Source organism: Lucilia sericata, unplaced genomic scaffold, assembly GCF_015586225.1.
Source record: "Lucilia sericata isolate MDLA Ls3-8-SP2 unplaced genomic scaffold, ASM1558622v1 Contig002126F_arrow, whole genome shotgun sequence".
Taxonomy (NCBI): Eukaryota; Metazoa; Arthropoda; class Insecta; order Diptera; family Calliphoridae; genus Lucilia; species Lucilia sericata.
Window position 1 is genome coordinate 14,112 of NW_023995972.1, and position 26,596 is coordinate 40,707.

General features: G+C 31.3%; 1 protein-coding gene across 1 annotated transcript in view; it reads left to right on the forward strand.

The window, feature by feature from the left end:
* LOC119613446 overlaps positions 1 to 23,715 on the forward strand; it is a 36,310-nt gene extending 12,595 nt beyond the window's left edge. Inside the window, exon 4 of the mRNA XM_037969459.1 lies at positions 20,053 to 23,715. Coding sequence (XP_037825387.1) covers positions 20,053 to 22,559 — 2,507 coding nt within the window. The 3' untranslated portion in view covers positions 22,560 to 23,715. The remainder of the gene's footprint in view (positions 1 to 20,052) is intronic.
* Positions 23,716 to 26,596: the final 2,881 nt, after the last annotated feature.

The window sequence follows — 26,596 nt, forward strand, 5'->3', positions numbered from 1 at the left end:
TAGTCCAGACTATAGCCTATACTATAGACCAAACTATAGTCTATTATATAGTCCAGACTCTAGTCTATTCCATAGTCCAGATTATAGTCTATTCTATAGTCCAGATAATAGTCTATTCTATAGCTCAGACCATAGTCTACTCTATAGCAATTCTATAGCTATTCAATAGTCCACACAATAGCCCATACTATAGTCCAGACTATAATCTCTTCTATAGTCCAAACTATAGTTTCTTATTTCGTCTATTTTATAGTCCAAACAATAGCCTATTCTATAGTCCAGACTATAGTCTATTCTATAGTCCCGACTATAGTCTATTCTATTGTCCAGACTATAGTCTATTCTGTAGTCTATTCTATTGTCCAGACTATAGTCTATTCTGTAGTCCAGACTATATAGTCCGGACTATAGTCTTTTCTATAGTCTATTCTATAGTTCAGACTATAGTCCAAACTATAGTTAGGTTCTATAGTCCAGACTATAGTCTATTCTACAGTCCAGACTATAGTCTTTTATATAGTCTATTCTATAATCCAGACTATAGTCTACTTTATAGTCCAAACTATAGTCTATTCTATAGTCCAGACTATAGTCTATTCTATAGTCCAGACTATAGTCTATTCTATAGTCCAGACTATAGTCCAAACTATAGTTAGGTTCTATAGTCTATTCTACAGTCCACACTATAGTCTATTCTATAGTCCAGACTATAGTATTTTCTATATTCTATATTCCAGACCATAGTCTAATTTATACTCCAAACTATAGTCTATTCTATAGTCCAGACTATAGTCTTTTCTATATTGTATTCTATAGTCCAAACTTTAGTACATTGTATAGTCCAGACTATAGTTTATTCTATAGTTCAGACGATAGTCTATTTTATATTCCACACTATAGTCTATTTTCAAGTCCAGACTATAGTCTATTCTATAGTCTAGACTATAGTCTATTCTATAGTTCAGACTATAGTATATTCCATAGTCCAGACTATAGTCTATTCTACAGTCTAGACTATAATATATTCTATAATCCAGAATATAGTCTATTCTATAGTCCAGAATATAGTCTATTCTATAGTAAAGACTATAGTCTACTCTATAGTCCAGACTATAGTCTACTCTATAGTCCAGATTACAGTCTATTCTATAGTCTAGACTATAGCCTATTTTATAGTCCGGACTATAGCCTATTTTATAGTCCGGACTATAGCCTATTCTATAGGTCGGACTATAGTCTATTCTATAGTCTAGACTATAGTCTATTCAATAGTCTAGATTATAGTCTGTTCTATAGTCTAGACTATAGTCTGTTCTATAGTCTAGACTATAGTCTATTCTATAGTCCAGACTATAGTCTATTCTATAGTCCAGACTATAGTCTATTCTATAGTCCCGACTATTCTATAGTCCAGACTATAGTCTATTCTATAGTCCAGACTATAGTCTATTCTATAGTCCAGACTATAGTCTATTCTATAGTCCAGACTATAGTCTATTCTATAGTCCAGACTATAGTCTATTCTATAGTCCAGACTATAGTCTATTCTATAGTCCTGACTATAGTCTATTCTATAGTCCAGACTATAGTCTATTCTATAGTCCAGACTATAGTCTATTCTATAGTCCAGACTATAGTCTATTCTATAGTCCAGACTATAGTCTATTCTATAGTCCAGACTATAGTCTATTCTATAGTCCAGGCTATAGTCTGTTATATAGTCCAGATTATAGTCTATTCTATAGTCCAGACTATAGCCTATTCCATGGTCCAGACTATAGTCTATTCTATAGTCCAGACTATAGTGTATTCTATAGTCCAGACTATAGTCTATTCTATAGTCCAGACTATAGTCTATTCTATAGTCCAGACTCTAGGCTATTCTATAGTCCAGACTATAGTCTATTCTATAGTCCAGACTATAGTCTATTCTATAGTCCAGTTTACAGTCTATTATGTAGTCCAGACTATAGTCTATTATATAGTCCAGACTATAGTCTATTCTATAGTCCAGACTATAGTCTATTCTATAGTCCAGACTATAGTCTAGTCTATAGTCCAGACTATAGTCTACTCTATAGTCCAGACTATAGTCTACTCTATAGTCCAGACTATAGTCTATTCTATAGTCCAGATTACAGTATATTCTATAGTCTAGACTATTCTATTCTATAGTCCGGACTATAGCCTATTCTATAGTCCGGACTATAGTCTATTCTATAGTCTAGATTATAGTCTTTTCTATAGTCTAGACTATAGTCTATTCTATAGTCCAAACTATAGTCTATTCTATAGTCCAAACTATAGTCTGTTCTATAGTCCACACTATAGTCTATTCTATAGTCCAGACTATAGTCTATTCTATTGACCAGACTATGGTATATTCTATAGTCCAAACTATAATATGTTCTATAGTCCATTCTATAGTCCAGACAATAGTCTATTCTATGGTCCAGACTATAGTCTATTCTATATTCCATACTATAGTCTTTTTATGGTCCAGATTATAGTCTATTTTATAGTGTATTTTATAGTCCAGTCTACAGTCTACTAGTCCAGACTATAGTCTACTCTAAAATTTGGTTTGCTGCAATTTCGTCACCCACTGTAAACAATATCTTTCAGTGTATTTGTACCTATTCTTTAATTTTCTTCTAAGTTTGCTGTTGTTGCTGCTGCTTGCTTGTCATTAAAAACGAGCAAATTGCATTTTTAACGATATGACGAAATGTTAACGTTTAATGTGCAACAAAAAGCAACAACAACAACATCAACTACAACAAAATGAGGGGAAAAATAATCTAAAGAAAACATACATATAGGGAAGAAAAACAAAATTTGCAATAAAAAATTTTCATATGAGTTTATGTTGGCAACAAAAAATCATAACATCAAATCTGTTTGGTTTTATTTTTTTATTTTCGCAGCAATACTTGAGTGTAGTGGAAAATGTTGATTTTTTTTTTTTGCTTAACATGTTCATACCATAAGCGCACTTCCGTTTCCGTTTCATTTTTTTTCACTCATGCTTTTATAGTAGAAGTAGCAGTAGTCCTTTGCTAAAAACATAAAGCTGTTACTATTTATAGCAAATGCCGTTTTTTTTTTTTCTTCTTCTCTACTTTTACCCAAACTTATACTTTTTACACATTTACTTTGAGAACACTAACACATGTCATGTGATTATTTTAACTTTTAGTACAAGGTTTAGTATAAGCAACATGGCCAGTAGTTTTCTTATTTGAATGGTTATCGTATAGAATGTAAGTTGTTAAGTAATTGTTGTTTTACATATAGATTTATGATTTTTGGCAAATTGTATTGTTTAGCCCTAAAGGATTTTAAGATTTTTTTTTTTTTGAGTTTTATATTATTAATATTAAATATTATGAAGAAAGTCTGGTAACTAAATCTGTTTAGTTTTTTTATAATAAAAATTTAGAGTTATGTTGGTTAGTTGGAAAAATTGAGTTAACAATAATTGGTTTAAGATTAAAGTTTCCAGACTGCAATCTATTCTATTGACCAGGCTAAAGTCAAAATTATAGTATAGGCTATAGTATAGGCTATAATATATTCTCTAGTCCATACTATAGTCTTTTCTATAGTCTATTCTGCAGTGTAGACTATAGTCTATTCTATAATCCAGACTCTAGTCTATTCTATAGTCAAGACCATAGTCTAATCCATACTACTGACTATAATCTATTCTATATTTCAGACTATAATATATTCTATAGTCCAGACTATAGTCCATTCTATAGTCTAGACTCTATAGTACAGAATACAGTCCATAGTCTGGGCTATTCAATAGCCCAGTCTACAGTCTATTCTATAGTCCAGACTATAGTCCAGACTATAGCCTAGACTATAGTCCAGACTATAGTCCAGACTATAGTCCAGACTATAGTCTATACTATAGTCTAGACTATAGTCTATACTATAGTCTAGACTATAGTCTATACTAAAGTCTAGACTATATCTATTCCAGACTATAGTTTATATTCTATTCTATAGTACAGAATACAGTCCATAGTCTGGGCTATTCAATAGCCCAGTCTATAGTCTATTCTATAGTCCAGACTATAGTCCAGACTATAGTCTATACTATAGTCTAGACTATATCTTATCCAGACTATTGTCTATACTATAGTCTAGACAATAGTCTATTCTATATTCCAGACTATAATATATTCTATTGTCCAGCCTGTAGACTATTCAATAATCTAAACTAGTCTATAGTATATTCTATCGTCCAGACTATAGTATATTTTATAGTCCAGACTATAGTCTATTCTATAGTCTAGACTATAGTCTATTCTATAGTCTAGACTATAGTCTATTCTATAGTCTAGAAAGTAGTCTATTCTATAGTTCAGACTATAGTATATTCTATAGTCTAGACTATGGACTGGACCATAAACTATTCAATAGTCCAATCTATGGTCTATTATATAGTCCAGACTATAGGCGATTCCATAGTCTACACAATAGTTTATTCTATAGTCCATACTGTAGTCTATTCTATAGTACATACTATAGTCTATTCTATAGTCCATTCTGTAAACTATTTAATATTCCAGTCTATAGGCCAGACTATAGTCTATTCTATACTCCAAACTATAGTATATTCTATAGTCCAGACTATAGTCCATTGTGTAGTCCAGACTTTAGTCTATTCTATAGTCCAGACTATACTCTATTCTGTAGTCCAAACTATTATAGTCTATTCTATAGTCCAAACTATTATAGTCTATTCTATAGTCAAAACTATTATAGTCTATTCTATAGTCCTAACTATTATAGTCTATTCTATAGTCCAGACTATAGTTTATTCTATAGGCCAGACTATAGTTTATTCTATAGTCCAGACTATAGTCTATTCTATAGTCCAGACTACAGTCTATTCTATAGTCCAGACTATAGTCTATTATATAGTCCAGACTACAGTCTATTCTATAGTCCAGACTATAGTCTATTCTATAGTCCAGACTATAGTCTAGAAGTAGTCTATTCTATAGTCCAGAATATAGTCTATTCTATAGTCCATATTATTGTCAAGATAGTCCAGACTACAGTCTATTCTATAGTCCAGACTATAGTCTATTCTATAGTCTAGACTATAGTCTATTCTATAGTCCAGACTATAGTCTATTCTATAGTCCAGACTATAGTCTATTCTATAGTCTAGAAGAAGTCTATTCTATAGTCCAGAATATAGTCTATTCTATAGTCTAGTTAGTAGTCTATTCTATGCTCCACACTATAGTCTATTCTATAGTCCAGATTATAGTATATTCTATAGTCTATTCTATAGTCCATATTATTGTCAAGATAGTCCAGACTACAATCTATTCTATAGTCCAGACTATAGTCTATTCTATAGTCTAGACTATAGTCTATTCTATAGTCTAGACTATAGTCTATTCTATAGTCCAGACTATAGTCTATTCTATAGTCCAGACTATAGTCTATTCTATAGTCCAGACTATAGTCTATTCTATAGTCTAGAAGAAGTCTATTCTGTAGTCCAGAATATAGTATATTCTATAGTCTAGATAGTAGTCTATTCTATACTCCACACTATAGTCTATTCTATAGTCCAGATTATAGTATATTCTATAGTCTATTCTATTGTCCATTCTATAGACTATTCAATAGTCCAGTCTATTTTCTATTCTATAGCCAATTCTATGGTCCAGACTATAGTCTATTCCATAGTCCAGACTATACTCCAGTCTGTAGACTACTCAATAGTCAAGTCTATAGTCTATTCTATAGTCCAGACTGTAGTCTATTCTATAGACCAGACTATAGTCTATTCTATAGTCCAGACTATAGTCTATTCTATTGTCCAGTCTACAGACTATTCAATAGTCCGGTCTATAGTCTATTCTTTAGTCCAGGCTATATTCTATTCTATGGTTCAGACTATAGTATGTTCTATAGTCCAACCTATACTCTTTGAATAGTCTAGACATAGTCTTTCTGTATTCCAGTATATAGACTATTCCAGTCTATAGTCTGTTCTATAGTTCAGACTATAGGCTATTCCATAGTCTGGTCTATTCTATAGTCAAGTCTATAGTCTATTATATAGTCCGGACTAAAGTCTATTCTATAGTCCAGACTATATTCTATTACATAGCCTATTTTATAGTCCAGTCTAGTCTATAGTTCCTAGCTCTATTTAGGCTATAGTCTATTTGTATTAAAGTTTTAACTTTTGTGTAATTCCAACAAATTTATCTTCCATTTATCTAAAAGTCTATACTAAAAAGTACATAAAATAGAGATTTAAAAAAAAATTGCTAAATATAAATGTTCTTTTAAGACCATTTTAATATTTAAGCGGTTTTTTTTTTTGGTTCAGTTCTTGATAAACTAATTTTTGCTCTTTTTTCGTTATCTGGTGTTTTTATTACAAAACAGCAAAAAAAAATATTTTTTTGCAATTTTTAAAAACTTTTAATTTTAACTATCAACTATTAAATAGTGACGTAAAATGGTTTAAAGATATAACAAGCCAAACTCTTTTACACACATACAGAGATAACAGAGACTTCACACACACATATGTTTGTGTGTAAACTTAAGTAGTAAATGATGGTTGGTTGCATTAAAAGCCATTCTTTTAATGACATACCATCAACAGTGAGAAAAAAAAAAATATAATTTTAAATATAAGAAAAAACAAGCGTAGAAATGGAAAAAAATTACTCTTCAAAAAGATTTCACTTAAAAACATCAGGTACAAATTACTATTAACTATTAAATAGTGACGTAAAATGGTTTAAAGATATAACAAGCCAAACTCTTTTACACACATACAGAGATAACAGAGACTTCACACACACATATGTTTGTGTGTAAACTTAAGTAGTAAATGATGGTTGGTTGCATTAAAAGCCATTCTTTTAATGACATACCATCAACAGTGAGAAAAAAAAAAATATAATTTTAAATATAAGAAAAAACAAGCGTAGAAATGGAAAAAAATTACTCTTCAAAAAGATTTCACTTAAAAACATCAGGTACAAATTATACAAACCGGCAAGGAAAGACAGAAGTGTAAGAGAAAAAAAATACATATACATAAAAAAGGATAAAAATACAAGTGCGTGCATTTAAGTCATTAAATTAAGAAAACAACAAAAGCTAAAAATAAATGCAAACAACAAAAAATAAAAGGGACTTTAAAATAAGTTGAGGGGAAACGCAGAAAAACAGAAAAGACCAAATGAGTAAAATACATATAAGAGGATTTATTATAACTAAAGGATAAAAAAGGATAATGCCATAAGCTTAAGAGAGAGAGAAAGAAAAAAAACATAATTATTTTTAAAAGAACAAATTAAAGTTGAGGTAAAAAGAAAAACAAAGATATTTTTGTTTATGTGTTCTTTTACTTAAGTAATGAAAACATTTGCTACTAAGTGATTTTATCGCCATAGTTGCAATAACATCTATCTGCATTTTTTATAAATTTAATAAATATTAGTCAAATATTAGCCTTAAATTAGTCCAGACTATAGACTGTTCTATAGCCCAGCATATTGTCCAGACTACAGTCTATTCTATAGACCACTCTATAGTATATTCTATAGACTAGACTATAGTCCAGACTATAGTAAAGACTACTGTCCTTAAATTAGTCCAGACTATGGACAATTCTATAGTCTACACTATAGACTATTCTATAGTCCACATTATTGTCTGTTCTATAGTCCAGTCCATAGTATATTCTATAGTCTGGACCATAGTCCAGACTTCTGTCCAGACTATAGACCAGACTATAGACCAGACTATAGACCAGACTATAATCCTGACTATAGTTTTTTGTATAGTCCAGACTCTAGTCTACACTATAGTCCAGACTCTAGTCTACACTATAGTCCAGACTATAGTTTATTCTATAGTCCATACTATAGTCTATTCTATAGTCCATACTATAATCTCTTCTATAGTCCAAATTATAATCTATTCTATAGTCCAGATTATAGTCTATTCTATAGTCCAGACTATAGTCTGTTCTATAGTCTATTCTATAGTCCAGACTATAGTCTGTTCTATAGTCTATTCTATAGTCCAGACTATAGTCTATTCTATAGTCCATACTATAGTCTGTTCTATGGTCTATTCTATAATCCAGACTATAGTCCATTCAATAGTCCAGACTATAGTGTATTCTATAGTCCAGACTATAATTTATTCTATTCTATAGTCCAGACGATAGTATATTCTATAATCCAGACTATAGTATATTCTATAGTCTAGAAAATAGTCTATTATATAGTCTAGACTATAGTCTATTCCAAAATCCATAGTTTATTCAAAAGTCCAGACTATAGTCTGGACTATAATCTATTCTATAGTCTGGACTATAATCTATTATATAGTCCAGTCTATAATCTATTCTATAGTCCAGACTATAGTTTATTCTATACTCCAGGATATAGTCTATTCCACAGCCGAGACCATAGTCTATTCTATAGTCTAGACTATAGTATATTCTAATGTTTATTCTATAGTCCAGATTATAGTCTATTCTATAGTCCATAGTATATTCAATAGTCCAGACTAGTCTATTCTATAGTCCATAGTCTATTCAATAGTGCAGACTTTAGTCTAATCTGTAGTCCGGACTATAATCTATTTTATAGTCCAGACTATAATCTGATACTCCAGGCTATATTCTATTCCATAGTCCCGACTATAGTCTATTCTATAGTCCATATTAAAGTCTCTTCTATATCCAAACTACAGTCTATTTTATAGTACAGACTATAGTCTATTCTATAGTCCAGACTATAGTCTATTCTATAGTCCAGACTATAGTCTATTCTATAGTCTAGACTATAGTCTATTCTATAGTCCATACTATAGTCTATTCTATAATCCAGATTATAATCTATTCTATAGTCCACATTATAGTCTATTCTATAGTCCACACTATAATCAATTCTATAGGCCAGAGTATAGTCTATTCTATAGTCCAGACTATAGAGTGTTCTATAGGCCAGGTTATTGTCTATTCTATGGTCCAGATTACAGTCTATTCTATAGTGTACACTATAGTCTGTTCTATAAACCATAGTCTGTTCTAGATTACTTTATTTAAAATCATAGTTTTACTTATAAATAGCCCAAAAATAATTTCCGCAGTTCTTAATATAAGTACCGAACTAGTGTTCAAAGAAAATTTACTTAATATATAGCTTGTAATCTAACTGGTAATGAGTTGTGAGATTATAGTCAAGTACTATTTTAAAAATGATGTTATTTCAATGAAAGGACATTGTCTATGGTCAAAACTGCTGGTTTAGTTTTATGAGTAGTTTATATAGACTTTTGGTTTATATCATTTTGTCACCACTTATACCACTACAGGCTCATGAAACACACATTTACAAAAAAAAAATTATTTTAATTAATTTAATATTTTATGTTCAACTGACATTTTGACATTTGTCACCATGATACAAACAAACATACACACATATGACTAAATGTGTTAGTATTTTAAAAGAGAAAATTTATACCCAACAAAATTTAATCTAATTTTATAGGGTTCTGAAATATATGTAAATAGTCAAAATTTCTTTGCTCAGTTTTAACGAATCTAGGAATTTTTGTTGGTTGGGTTTAGTCCTTCACAAATACAATCACATGTATTTCAATTTCCGCATATATTTACATTTCTCATTTACATATATACATATGTATATGTACATATGTGTGTATGTAAGTATTTGTTTAAAGTAATAAATTATGCATTTACCAAATCTGACACAATAAAATGAAGACAAGTTAAATTAAAACAAAAATATATGTATTTTAAAATTAAACAAATACAAAAATTTTTCATGATTTATGATGAGATATAAATATGAAACATTTAAAAGCACATTTTTAAATAAAATAAAGAATAATTTACAAAACTAAAAGGTGTTTAAATAATTCAATTTAAACAAAATTCATTGATAGAATTTCTTAAATGAAAAAAAAACAGATATTTAGGGAAAAATTCACCTCTTAGCAAAATAAAAAACTGTGGGCAAAACTAAACTATAGACTAGACTACAGACTCGACTGTAGGCTAGACTGTAGATTAGACTATAGACTAGACTATAGACTAGACTATAGACTAGACTATAGACTAGACTATAGACTAGACTAGACTATAGACTAGACTATAGACTAGACTATAGACTAGACTATAGACTAGACTATAGACTAGACTATAGACTAGACTATAGACTAGACTATAGACTAGACTATAGACTAGACTATAGACTAGACTATAGACTAGACTATAGACTAGACTATAGACTAGACTATAGACTAGACTATAGACTAGACTATAGACTAGACTATAGACTAGACTATAGACTAGACTATAGACTAGACTATAGACTAGACTATAGACTAGACTATAGACTAGACTATAGACTAGACTATAGACTAGACTATAGACTAGACTATAGACTAGACTATAGATTAGACTATAGACTAAACTATAGACTAGACTATAGACTAGACTATAGACTAGACTATAGACTAGACTATAGACTAGACTATAGACTAGACTATAGACTAGACTATAGACTAGACTATAGACTAGACTATAGACTAGACTATAGACTAGACTATAGACTAGACTATAGACTAGACTATAGACTAGACTATAGACTAGACTATAGACTAGACTATAGACTAGACTATAGACTAGACTATAGACTAGACCATAGACTAGACTATAGACTAGACTATGGACTAGACTATAGACTAGACTATAGACTAGACTATAGACTAGACTATAGACTAGACTATAGACTAGACTATAGACTAGACTATAAACTAGACTATATACTAGACTATAGACTAGACTAAAGACTAGACTATAGACTAGACTATAAAGTAGACTAGACTATACTATAGACTAGAATGTTGACTAGACTAGATAGACTAGACTATCGACTGGACTATAAGACTAGACTATAGACTAGACTATAGACTAGACTATAGACTAGACTATAGACTAGACTATAGACTAGACTATAGACTAGACTATAGACTAGACTATAGACTAGACTATAGACTAGACTATAGACTAGACTATAGACTAGACTATAGACTAGACTATAGACTAGACTATAGACTAGACTATAGACTAGACTATAGACTAGACTATAGACTAGACTATAGACTACTAGACTAGACTATAGACTAGACTATAGACTAGACTATAGACTAGACTATAGACTAGACTATACTAGACTAGACTATAGACTAGACTATAGACTAGACTATAGACTAGACTATAGACTAGACTATAGACTAGACTATAGACTAGACTATAGACTAGACTATAGACTAGACTATAGACTAGACTATAGACTAGACTATAGACTAGACTATAGACTAGACTAGACTATAGACTAGACTATAGACTAGACTATAGACTAGACTATAGACTAGACTATAGACTAGACTATAGACTAGACTATAGACTAGACTATAGACTAGACTATAGACTAGACTATAGACTAGACTATAGACTAGACTATAGACTAGACTATAGACTAGACTATAGACTAGACTTTAGACTAGACTATAGACTAGACTATAGACTAGACTATAGACTAGACTATAGACTAGACTATAGACTAGACTATAGACTAGTCTAGAGACTAGACTGGAGACTAGATTATAGACTATAGACTAGTCTACAGACTAGACTGCAGGCTAGACTATAGACTTGACTATAGACTAGTCTATAGACTAGACTATAGACCATACTGTACACTAGACTATAGACTAGACTATAGACTGGACTATAAACTAGACTATAGACTGAACTATAGACTAGAATATAGACTAGACTATAGACTAGACTATAGACTAGACTAGACTAGACTAGACTAGACTAGACTAGACTAGACTATAGACTAGACTAGACTATAGACTAGATTATAGACGAGACTATAGACTAGACTATAGACTAGACTATAGACTAGACTATAGACTAGACTATAGACTAGACTATAGACTAGACTATAGACTAGACTATAGACTAGACTATAGACTAGACTATAGACTAGACTATAGACTAGACTATAGACTAGACTATAGACTTGACTATAGACTAGACTATAGACTAGACTATAGACTAGACTATAGACTAGACTATAGACTAGACTATAGACTAGACTATAGACTAGACTATAGACTAGACTATAGACTAGACTATAGACTAGACTATAGACTAGACTATAGACTAGACTATAGACTAGACTATAGACTAGACTATAGACTAGACTATAGACTAGACTATAGACTAGACTATAGACTAGACTATAGACTAGACTAGACTAGACTATAGACTAGACTATAGACTAGACTAGACTATAGACTAGACTATAGACTAGACTATAGACTAGACTATAGACTAGACTAGACTAGACTAGACTAGACTAGACTATAGACTAGACTATAGACTAGACTAGACTATAGACTAGACTAGACTAGACTATAGACTAGACTAGACTATAGACTAGACTATAGACTAGACTATATACTAGACTATAGACTAGACTATAGACTAGATTATAGACTAGACTTTAGGTCTATAGTAAAGGCTAGACTGTGGGCTGGGCTGCAGACTTGACTCTACAATAGGCTAGACCATAGTTTTGACTATAGACTTGACTGTAGCCTAGACTATAGACTAGACTGTAGTCTAGACTATAGACTAGACTGTAGACTAGACTATAGACTAGACTACAGACTAAACTATAGACTAGACTATAGACTGGACTATATTCTTGGTTATAGACTAGGCTATAGTTTTGACTATAGACTTGTCTGTAGCCTAGACTATAGACTAGACTGTAGTCTAGACTATAGACTAGACTGTAGACTAGACTATAGACTAGACTACAGACTAAACTATAGACTAGACTATAGACTGGACTATAGACTTGGTTATAGACTAGGCTATAGACTACTTTAGACTAGACTAGACTCTATACTAGACGCTAGACTTTAGAGTAGACTAAAGGCTAAACTATAGACTAAACTATAGGCCTGACTATAAAGAAGACTATACGATATACTATAGACTATATTATTATGCAGTCTGAATAGTAAATTTTTTTAGGCAATTTTTTTTTCAATTTTGTTCCTCACTGTATATCCGACCCTTTTTCCATTTTGATTTATCCCTTTAACATTTTTTGCGTTATTTACTTTGCGATTTCAATTAGAGTTTATTAAAATGTCGCTGTTTTATTTATTTAAATTTTGTTACAATCTGTTTAGTCCTTATTTTTTTTGTGGGAACATTTTTCGTTGTATAAACAAATTTTTATTTATTTAGTTGAGTTTTTGTTGTTTTCATCTCTTTTTTATTATTTAGAAGCATGTTTTACATTGTATATTATTTATTTATTTATTGTTTGTAAAATGTTCATATTTTACAATATATTTAATGCATATTTGTATTTTAGTAAAAATTTCGCAAATAAATTTTGGGGTAGATGAAATAAAAAAATCTTAAATAAATAGTGGAAAACCCTGCAGTAAAACACGAGCGAAAAAAAAATTGTGAAAAAACTGGAAAAGCGATAAAGCGCATCAGTTTTTTAAAGATATTTAGGGGAATTAATAAAACAGTAAATTTTTTTTTTTCATAAATATTTTTATAACACAAAATATGATTAAATATTTGTATAAAATAAACCGAAAAACATTTAACAAAAATCTTTAATTAATAAAAATTTTTAATCTACAATAAGTTAATATTTTTTTATTTAAAACTGTATAAATAAACCAAATTCCTTTATGAAATGAAATTTTTACTCTTATCTTTTTAATTCCCTAAAAATTTCATTAAATATTTTATTACTTTAATTTAATAAGTAAAAAAGACAATTTAATTTCTAAGTTTTTAAACTAGTATTTCAAGTGTTTTAATCTTTTTGGTTTTTTAATTCTCTTATTTATTTGCTTGCAACTTAAAGTTTTTAATATTTTAAATTGTATATTTATAACAATCATTAGTATTCTACTTAAAAGTTAATTTTGATATGTTTAAGCTTTAATCCCTGTAATATATACACACACACACACCCAGACACAAACAAACAACAGACAGAAGGACAGACAAACTGACAGAAAAACACTTCAACTTCAGCATCAGCATTAGTCTTGATTTAAGTTTAAATTCTACTTCTATTTTTTTGTATTTTAATTTTGTATATTTTATTTATACAACTTGCTTAAAATAATATTTCCGTTTCCTTTTCTTTTCTGCATTTTGCAACCTCCTAGAAGTATGCAATCATGTTACGCATATGTGAATGCATTTCTTTTTCCACATATACACACACAAACACTCTACTATTTCAATGTAACTCAGACATCCATCATATGCTTGGTAGGGAGGTTAGTGTGTGATATTTACATATACTAAGTACATACGAGTATTTATATAAAAACTAGCAACAACAACAACAACTTATATATATTAAAAAATAAATAAATGCATATACACATACACGAAAGGAGAGATAAAATTAAATACAAGGATTAAGTAAGAAAAAAGCAACAACTGTAGGAAGGGATTACATTAAAAATATTGTCATCTTATGATGATGATGCTGATGAGGATGACACAACTGGAGCGGTAAAGTTTGTTGCTTCGTTTAATATAAAGAATTAAAATATCTTAAAATGAAACTATCACATTTTAGAATTTGTACTTAAAATGGGGAGGATAAAGTCAAAACTATACTATAGACTAGACTATAGACTAGACTATAAACTAGACTATAGACTAGACTATAAACTAGACTTTAGACTAGACTATAGACTAGACTATAGACTAGACTATAAACTAGACTATAGACTAGACTATAGACTAGACTATAGATTACACCATAGATTACACCATAGATTACACTATAGATTGGACTATAGATTAGAATATAGACTAGACCATAGACTAGATTATAGACTAGACTATAGACTAGACTATTGATTACACTATATATTACACTATAAATTAGACTATAGATTAGACTATAGACTAGATTATAGACTAGGCTATAGGCCAGACTAGACTATATACTATACTATAAACTAAACTATAGACTAGACTATAGACCAGACTATAGACTAGACTATAGACTAGACTATAGACTAGACTATAGACTAGACTATAGACTAGACTATAGACTAGACTATAGACTAGACTATAGACTAGACTATAGACTAGACTATAGACTAGACTATAGACTAGACTATAGACTAGACTATAGACTAGACTATAGACTAGACTATAGACTAGACTATAGACTAGACTATAGACTAAGACTATAGACTAGACTATAGACTAGACTATAGACTAGACTATAGACTAGACTATAGACTAGACTATAGTCTAGACTATAGACTAGACTATAGACTAGACTATAGACTAGACTATAGACTAGACTATAGACTAGACTATAGACTAGACTATAGACTAGACTATAGACTAGACTATAGACTAGACTATAGACTAGACTATAGACTAGACTATAGACTAGACTATAGACTAGACTATAGACTAGACTATAGACTAGACTATAGACTAGACTATAGACTAGACTATAGACTAGACTATAGACTAGACTATAGACTAGACTATAGACTAGACTATAGACTAGACATAGATAGACTAAGACTAGACTATAGACTAGACTATAGACTAGACTATAGACTAGACTATAGACTAGACTATAGACTAGACTATAGACTAGACTATAGACTAGACTATAGACTAGACTATAGACTAGACTATAGACTAGACTATAGACTATAGACTAGACTATAGACTAGACTATAGACTAGACTATAGACTAGACTATAGACTAGACTATAGACTAGACTATAGACTAGACTATAGACTAGACTATAGACTAGACTATAGACTAGACTATAGACTAGACTATAGACTAGACTATAGACTAGACTATAGACTAGACTATAGACTAGACTATAGACTAGACTAGACTAGACTAGACTAGACTATAGACTAGACTATAGACTAGACTATAGACTAGACTATAGACTAGACTATAGACTAGACTATAGACTAGACTATAGACTAGACTATAGACTAGACTATAGACTAGACTATAGACTAGACTATAGACTAGACTATAGACTAGACTATAGACTAGACTATAGACTAGACTATAGACTAGACTATAGACTAGACTATAGACTAGACTATAGACTAGACTATAGACTAGACTATAGACTAGACTATAGACTAGACTATAGACTAGACTATAGACTAGACTATAGACTAGACTATAGACTAGACTATAGACTAGACTATAGACTAGACTATAGACTAGACTATAGACTAGACTATAGACTAGACTATAGACTATAGACTAGACTATAGACTAGACTATAGACTAGACTATAGACTAGACTATAGACTAGACTATAGACTAGACTATAGACTAGACTATAGACTAGACTAGACTAGACTATAGACTAGACTATAGACTAGACTATAGACTAGACTATAGACTAGACTATAGACTAGACTATAGACTAGACTATAGACTAGACTATAGACTAGACTATAGACTAGACTATAGACTAGACTATAGACTAGACTATAGACTATAGACTAGACTATAGACTAGACTATAGACTAGACTATAGACTAGACTATAGACTAGACTGCTTAAAATTGTGATCAATTTGTTGAAAAAATTGAATTGAACTATTTTTTGTTTTTATTAAAGTAGAGTTTTATTTTGGTCCTTTTTGTCTATTTTTATAGCATTTTGCTTTTTTTCTTTTGTATATTTTCAAATATTTTGCACAATTTTTTGCACTCGACTGGCTGCTGCATTACTTTTATATACTTTTTGTCATTTAGAGTCGTTCATTAAATGTTATCGTCTAACAAGCGTGGTCATTTTAATTTTAAACAAAAGTAACTTTTACCTCTTTCTATTTCTCGTCGAAGTCCTTTAAGTACCTTCAACAAACCCCTATCTTTTCAGCCGCCATTTTTATTTCCTTCTCAGAGACACCTGCCTTTAACAAATTAATCCTTTTTTAACGTATTTTTATTTTTTTAATCCTGCTGGCATTTTTTGATGCTTAATATGTCCTCATTGAGAATTTGTTGCAAACAATAACAACAACAAGGATAGTTGTTTGCTTGGTTGGTTTTTACCATGATGTTCATTCTATATATGGATTTAATTGATTCATTTTTATTATTTACTAGAGTTCCTAGTCTCCATTTCCCTTTATTTTTATTTGGGTTCAAGTTTTGCGGGTTTTTCCTTTAGAAATCTTTTTATTTTTTTTGTTATTATCGCTAATATTGCCATTGTCCTTTTTTCTTTATTTTGTTCTATCTCCTCTCTTGTTTACTGATGATTATGGGCATGTAGTAGTAGAGTGACATTACCATTCATTTAACATTAATTTCTTTGCTTCAAGCAAAAGCTTAAAAGTGTCAAACGAAATTAAAATGAAGCTTTTAGTATAAAATAGGATTATTGATAAACTACCACTACTACAGCAACTATTTACTTCTACTAACATTACTACACACGCCCACTCATACTCTAGCAACAAATTTTCGCTCAAGTGACTACACAGAAATGCAATATTTTATATTGTCCTTTTACGAAATAAGGAAATTTACACATACATATACTGTTTATATGTTTGTATATGTATGGTCCTTTCCTGACACTCTTTCTAAGTATATGTGTACTAGCGCATTAGTTAGTGAAATGTTTCACTGACTAGTAAAGACTTAAAGCAATTCATTAGTATTATTTAAGGATAATTACAAATCATTTACAATAGATTTGAAGAATAAAAAAAATTAACCGAAGAAAAAGAACTGATCATGATTTAATATTCCACATGTTCTGAACATTATCAAACATTTTCTATATAATATTTTTGTTAAGCGTAAAGCTTGGCTGATTTCTCAGCCAATTTATACTGGCCTAAATAATCAAAATTACCATATGAAAGTTTTTACTTCTGACTGGTTTGCATAAAGTAAACAAATTCTGTTCATAACAATGGAACATCATTATGATGATGATTATGTTACGAGCAGTAATTTCCAGATGATATTACATTTATGTATGTAGATTTTGTATTTGTGTCTCATTAAACATTTACAATTTTACGTGCTAATTGCAAATTACTTAATGTCTATAGTTGGTTTATTAACAATTGTTGTTAGCAGTATTACTAACAGAGAAAAAAAAAAACTACAAATAATGGCTTAGTAACAATTGTAGTTAACAATGACTGAAGTAATTTATTTAGTTTAATGTAAACAATTTTCAAATTGTCATTAATTTTGTTTGAAATTTGTACAGGGAAGATGAACTTTAAATACTATTTCTAGCAAAAACAGTTTGTTTATGGTTCAAAGCGGTTTCTAAATCTTAAATAAGAGTAAAAATGAAAACTTAAACATGATTTTAGGCCATATTAAATGAGGTTAGACTAGACTACGGACCAGATTATATACTAAACTATATATGCTACATTTTAAACTTGACAACAATTTTATTCTATAGTCTAGTCACTAATCAAGCCTTTAGTCTAGTCTATAGTCTAGTCTATAATCTAGTCCATAGGCTAGTCTATAGTCTAGTCTATAATCTAGTCTATAATCTAGTCCATAGGCTAGTCTATAGTCTAGTCTATAATCTAGTCTACAATCTAGTCCATAGTCTAGTCTATAGTCTAGTCTATAATCTAGTCTATAATCTAGTCCATAGGCTAGTCTATAGTCTATAGTCTAGTCTATAGTCTAGTCTATAGTCTAGTCTATAGTCTAGTCTATAGTCTAGTCTATAGTCTAGTCTATAGTCTAGTCTAGTCTATAGTCTAGTCTATAGTCTAGTCTATAGTCTAGTCTAGTCTATAGTCTAGTCTATAGTCTAGTCTATAGTCTAGTCTATAGTCTAGTCTATAGTCTAGTCTATAGTCTAGTCTATAGTCTAGTCTATAGTCTAGTCTATAGCCTAGTCTATAGTCTAGTCTAGTCTATAGTCTAGTCTATAGTCTAGTCTATAGTCTAGTCTATAGTCTAGTCTATAGTCTAGTCTATAGTCTAGTCTATAGTCTAGTCTATAGTCTAGTCTATAGTCTAGTCTATAGTCTAGTCTATAGTCTAGTCTATAGTCTAGTCTATAGTCTAGTCTATAGTCTAGTCTATAGTCTAGTCTATAGTCTAGTCTATAGTCTAGTCTATAGTCTAGTCTATAGTCTAGTCTATAGTCTAGTCTATAGTCTAGTCTATAGTCTAGTCTATAGTCTAGTCTATAGTCTAGTCTATAGTCTAGTCTATAGTCTAGTCTATAGTCTAGTCTATAGTCTAGTCTATAGTCTAGTCTATAGTCTAGTCTATAGTCTAGTCTATAGTCTAGTCTATAGTCTAGTCTATAGTCTAGTCTATAGTCTAGTCTATAGTCTAGTCTATAGTCTAGTCTATAGTCTAGTCTATAGTCTAGTCTATAGTCTAGTCTATAGTCTAGTCTATAGTCTAGTCTATAGTCTAGTCTATAGTCTAGTCTATAGTCTAGTCTATAGTCTAGTCTATAGTCTAGTCTATAGTCTAGTCTATAGTCCAGTCTATAGTCTAGTCTATAGTCTAGTCTATAGTCTAGTCTATAGTCTAGTCTATAGTCTAGTCTATAGTCTAGTCTATAGTCTAGTCTATAGTCTAGTTTATAGTCTAGTCTATAGTCTAGTCTATAGTCTAGTCTATAGTCTAGTCTATAGTCTAGTCTATAGTCTAGTCTATAGTCTAAACTATAGTCTAGTTTATAGTCTAGTCTATAGTGCAGATTATAGACTAAACTATATTACAGTCTCTATAATAGATCTGGGTTATGGTCACTGACAATTTTTAAAGAATAAGAAAAGTTAACTATTATATATTTTCTCATAGCATTTTACTAATTCCTCTCTCTTCTCTTACTCTTCTTACAGGCTATTTCTCTTTACTCAACGACAAGGGTCTGCCCACAGCTACTCTATACACTTCGCTGGTGCAGTTGGTGCGAGAGCGTGTTTGTAAATTTGTCTCAGTGGAAAATATGCCAGCTTTTATGGAATCTCAAGCAAATGGCAGTAATGCCAATTCCCCCACAGAAGGTTGTCTAAATATATATTCCTCAAACTCGAATAATGCCAACAATCGACCTCAATATGTAAAGACCACAGCCCGGGGAGGGCAAGTCTTTAAATTGTTGGCCGTTTATGAAGATGGCAAGCAGGAACATACAGCTATAGGCTCTACCATATCATGTGGTGGACTGGGTAATTCAAAACCCAACTCCAGTCATGGTCGAGAAAAGGAAAGAAGTCGTTATGCCCAACTATTAAATGAACAAAGACAAACTCTTTATGTCTCACTGGCTACCAAAGGTAAATTCTATGAAATTGAGCCGGGCATACCACAAATACTGCAAAAACGTTTGGATATGTCTAGTGAGGCGGGTCAGAAGAAAATCAATCCCGATTGTGTGCATAGAATAACGGCCTTGATAACCCCACTCAAAGAATTACCCATGACCCTTAAGTACATTTCGGGTCCCACAGGCTGTGCCAATGCAATACCCGAAAATATTTGCATCAATAGAATTACCACTGAAAATGTGATTATAGCCTGTCCCATAGAAGATGTCGATATGCAAAGTCCTTTGCACTTGCGTAAATTACATTTAACCAAAGAAATGCAATTGGTCAAAAATACTTTAGGCTTTGAGAATGAACAACGCATGTTGGCCAATCCCAATGTACAGAACATTTTGAAATTTTGTCAATTTAACTGTGATCAGTTTTTAAAAATGGTAGAAGTAGAAATTTTACAAAGATCTGAAAGATCCATATCTAAATCACGAGTAGAGGGTTTAAAAATACTTAAGCCCTTGCATCTGCCCAAATTGCTGAGAAGAGAAAAGACAACGATATCAGCTCATGAAAAAGAGGATTCTATAATATTCTTGAGTAAAACGGACTTACAAAATCTAGAGAATAAAGAGCAGGCCTTTGATCAGCAGGCCAATAGAATATCAGAGAAAATGAAGGTTTTCCAATCGACCAAAAAGAAATGGTTTAAGAAACAGGATAAGAATTCGGTGAAATCTTTGACTTCTTTGGATTTAGATGTACAGGCCAAGAAAATGAGCATGGAACGTTACTCGGATATGTCTAAACTACTGCAAGAAAGATTTGGTGATAAAACCCATACACAGCACGAACATTCAGAATGTGCTTCGGAACTAAGTGGCGGTAATTCGGATATAGGCTGTTCCGATACCGAGACCACTACCTTGGCCACCATTAATGAAAAGTTTAATAAGTTCGCCTCGAATGAAATCATGGCTACCGAACCCAATATTTTGCAAAAATCCATGTCTTTACAAGATATCGATGTTATAGGCCGGCAACTGCGTAAACCCGATTTATTGGCTTCACATCACACCACAGATACTATTTCAGAAGCTGGCACCGATATAGAAGACGTGGAGAATCGTGAACCTCTACAAACCTCGTTTATAACCGAAAAACTTTACAATGAGTTTCATGTGAAAACTAAGCAATATAGTAAATCCTCTTCGAGTTTACATCAACTGCTCAACTTTTCTCTACCGCAGAAAATGCAAATCGGAGAAAATAAGAGATCTCTAGCCCAACTGAAAAATCAAACAAATCAAAATCACAGCAATAGCAACAATAGATCTTTTGATAAAAGACTAGAATTCAATATAGGAGAACCGGTTACCGGTCGTAGAGCTGCTGGTGGCCTCTCCCTCTTGGGCCATCACTCACAATCACAAAATACTTCTTTAATGTCACCTCTAACACCCTCAAGTCTTATAGAAGATGATTTACCCTATTCCAGTGTACGAGACTCTTTGATACTATCCAGTGATGAGGGCAGTCCTCCCGATGTGCCCGCGGGTACTATACGACAAGCTTTACATTTATTAGACTATACCAAGGAGAATATATATGCGGAAATATGCCATGAAGCTAGTGCCATGGGTGGTATACCTTCTTCTCAAACACGTGATACATTTTCGGCAGCTACACATTCCACACAGATCTCAGATGATTATGGGGACTATGCCTCACTCACCTATACCCCCCAGCAAGCAACAACAGCGGCAACCTCAGCGTCGGCCCACAATCTTGGTAGTGCTATAAGTCGTGTACAAATTAATTGCTCGGCCAGTCCAGTGTCCTATCACACTGTTTATCTGGGCGATGAACCTTTAGGAGAAAATTATGCTGCCGATAAGGTCAACCACAGCAAGTCAATAACGAACAGCAACAACAACAACAGTAAAAACCATAAAGCGCGTAATGATGCGCGGTCCCATGTCACTACCGTCGATGTGGGTGCTAATGGCACTATAGGTGCTAGGGCCTTAAGCGGCAGCCAGTCTGATTCAGGTGGTCTTGACAATATTTATAATACGCTCAAATGATGACTAATGTGATTTAGTTGGAAATTGGGGGCATCAGTTTTAAGTGTTATTAGTGGTAAATTATTTTGAATTGTGCGATGATAGTGGGTTTAAAAATTTTGATGAAAGTTTGGAGGAGATTTTAGTTTTTCGTATATAAAAATGGTTCAAGGGAACAGTATAGGATTTTTTTTTTGTTAGGTGAAATATGAAATTTATGTTCAGTTTTAAATAATTAGGAACAGATAAAGCTATTAAGGTGGAAGAGTGTTACAACTGATATATAAATCATTTATTTTTAATCAAAATTTTTGCAAATTTATTCAAATTTACATGAGAAATGCTTTAGAGAGTCCTTAAGTTCTTTCCAAAGTTTCTAAAAAACACAAATACGATTCTAATTCAAAGCTTCGCTTAACTAAAAAGCTTTTTTTTCCTAGTAATAAGTTGTAAAAAAGATCTCTGTAAAGCTTTTTTTAAATAATAATAACAACAATTTCCAATGATTTCGGTATAGAACCAGGTGATTGGTAGAAAGAAAAACTTCTAAGGAGCTTTTCTCATATATTAAGCTTAAATCTTTAATCAAAGCATTCAATAATTTCGTTAAAATTTTAATTAACTTTTTATTAAAAGTTAATTTACCCAGTTGTGGTAAATTTGTGAAATCAAAGTTTTGCTACAGATTTTTTCTCCAATTAAACTTAAGTTCTAAATCGATCTCGGTAAAACTTTGTTTAAAGTTGTAAAACGATAATTTGTCATGGCTTTGTTTTAATTTTTATAAAAGCAAACCTTTTCGTTAAAAGCTTTTTTCCCTAACATTCGATAATTTCAAAAGCGAAACCTGATTTTGAACTAAAAAGCTTAAATACACACTGAGAAAGCTTTAACTTTTTATAACGTAAACTGACAGTTTTTTATGAAATGATCTCTACTGAATATATACATAGTTCTAATCTAATCGCTTAATTACGAAATATAAAAAGCTTTTTATATTCAAAAAGCTTTAGAATTTTGATCATCCCTTTCAGCTAAATATGAACTTTAACCTAAAAGAGAATATACATTTGAATGAAGTCTAGATTATACATTTGACTGTAGTCTAGATTATAGACTAGACTATAGACTAGACTATAGACTAGACTATAGACTAGACTATAGACTAGACTATAGACTAGACTATAGACTAGACTATATACTAGAATATAGACTAAACTATAGACTAGACTATAGACTAGACAATAGACTAGACTATAGACGAGACTATAGATTAGACTATAGACTAGGCTATAGACTAGACTAGACTATAAACTAGACTATAAGCTAGACTATAGACTAGACTATAGACTAGACAATAGACTAAACTATAGACGAGACTATAGATTAGACTATAGACTAGGCTATAGACTAGACTATAGACTAGACTATAAACTAGACTATAAGGTAGACTATAGACTAGACTATAGACTAGACTATAGACTAGACAATAGACTAAACTATAGACTAAACTATAGACTAGACTATAGACTAGACTATGGACAAACTCTAATCCACACTATAGTCTTGACAGTAGCCTAAGCTATAGACTCTACTGTAGTCCTATAGACTAGACACTAGTCCAGTCTAGGCTACTATAGTCCAGAATGCCGATTAAACTAAAGTTCAGACTATGTTCTAGTCAACACTTCAGACTATACACTAGACTATAGACTAGACTATAGACTAGACTATAGACTAGACTATAGACTAGACTATAGACTAGACTATAGACTAGACTATAGACTAGGCTATAGACTAGGCTATAGACTAGGCTATAGACTAGACTATGGACTAGACAATAGACTAGACTATAGACTAGACTATAGACTAGACTATAGACTAGACAATAGACTAGACTATAGACGAGACTATAGATTAGACTATAGACTAGGCTATAGACTAGACTATAGACTAGACTATAAACTAGACTATAGACTAGACTATAGACTAGACTATAGACTAGACTATAGACTAGACTATAGACTAGACTATAGACTAGACTATAGACTAGACTATAGACTAGACTATAGACTAGACTATAGACTAGACTAAAGACTAGACTATAGACTAGACTATAGACTAGACTATAGACTAGACTATAGACTAGACTATAGACTAGACTATAGACTAGACCATAGACTAGACTATAGACTAGACTATAGACTAGACTATAGACTAGACTATAGACTAGACTATAGACTAGACTATAGACTAGATTATAGACTAGACTATAGACTAGACTATAGACTAGACTATAGACTAGACTATAGACTAGACTATAGACTAGACTATAGACTAGACTATAGACTAGACTATAGACTAGACTATAGACTAGACTATAGACTAGACTATAGACTAGACTATAGACTAGACTATAGACTAGACTATAGACTAGACTATAGACTAGACTATAGACTAGACTATAGACTAGACTATAGACTAGACTATAGACTAGACTATAGACTAGACTATAGACTAGACTATAGACTAGACGATAGACTAGACTATAGACTAGACTATAGACTGACTATAGACAACTAGCTACTATAGACTAGACTATAGACTAGACTATACTGACTGACTAGACTACTAGACTAATATAGACTAGACTATAGACTAGACTATAGACTAGACTCTATAGACTATGGACTAGACTATGATAGACTATGACTAGACGAGACTAAGTCCTAGAATATTGATAGACTATAGGACTAGACTCTATAGACTACACTCATAGACTTAGACTATGGACATAACTCTATAGTCCTAATTTGATAACAAGCTCTTTAGTCACTATAGACTAGACTATGGCAACTCTAATCCACACTATAGTCTGCAGTAGCCTAAGCTATAGACTTTACTGTAGTCTTAGAGACTAGACTCTAGTCCAGTCCTAGTCGAAATTGTAAGTGCCGGAGTGAACTAAAGTTCAGACTATGTTTTAGTCAACACTTCAGACTATAGACTAAACTACAGTCCAGACCGTAGAATAGGCTATAGTCCACACTTTAGACTAAACTATGGTCCAGACTGTAGACTAATCAATAGTCCGGGACTATAGAATAAACTATAGGCCAGACTACAGACTAAACTTTAGTCCGGACTATAGACTAAACTATGGTACAACTATAGAAAAATCTTTAGTCCAGACTATAGAATAATCTATAGTCCATACTATAAAATAATATAATATATAATACTGGCTATAGAAAAAACTATATTCCAAACTATAGACTAAACTATAGTCCATACTACAGACTAAGCTATAATCCAGACTACAGACTAGACTATAGTTTAGATTATAAACTGAACAATAGTGTAGATTATGGACTAAATTATAGTCCAGACTAAACTATAGTTATACTACAGACTAATCTATAGTCCAGACTATAGGCTAAAATACATATTGTTCAGAATACAAACTAAAATATAGACAAGTCTATATTTTAAAATTCAAAATGTTGCAGCTCATTTGTAAGCTTTAAAGCTTTGTGGAATAAATTACCATTTCTAAAAGCTTTCGTTAACTTTTAATCAGATTACGTAAAGAACAAAAAGCTATTTGCTGTTAAGCTTATTAGTTAAAGTTGTAAGCTCTTTTAAAAAGCATTTGAAGATAGTAAGCAGAGCTTTTTCAATTCAATTGTTTGTTTTATTTTTCTTTTTATTTGTCTTTACATAGGTTTCTGTATAAAAAGACTATCGTTAAACTATTTACACACTTACTAAACAAATGCCACCAATTTCTTAACTCCTTTTTTTTATATACATGTATTTAGGTGAAAAAAAAACTACAAAAATATGAATTCAAAAAAAAAAAAAAACTTTTTTTATTATAATAGAAATTTAACAATTTTAGGATATAAATGTATGAAAATAAAAAACAATAAAATATAAATTATACTTAAAAGAAAAAGACAAAATTTATTGATAAAACTAAATATACTGTGAAAACTTTAAAAATATTTTTATATTTTATACTTAAATTAAAAATAAAATGAATTTAAACGAAAATT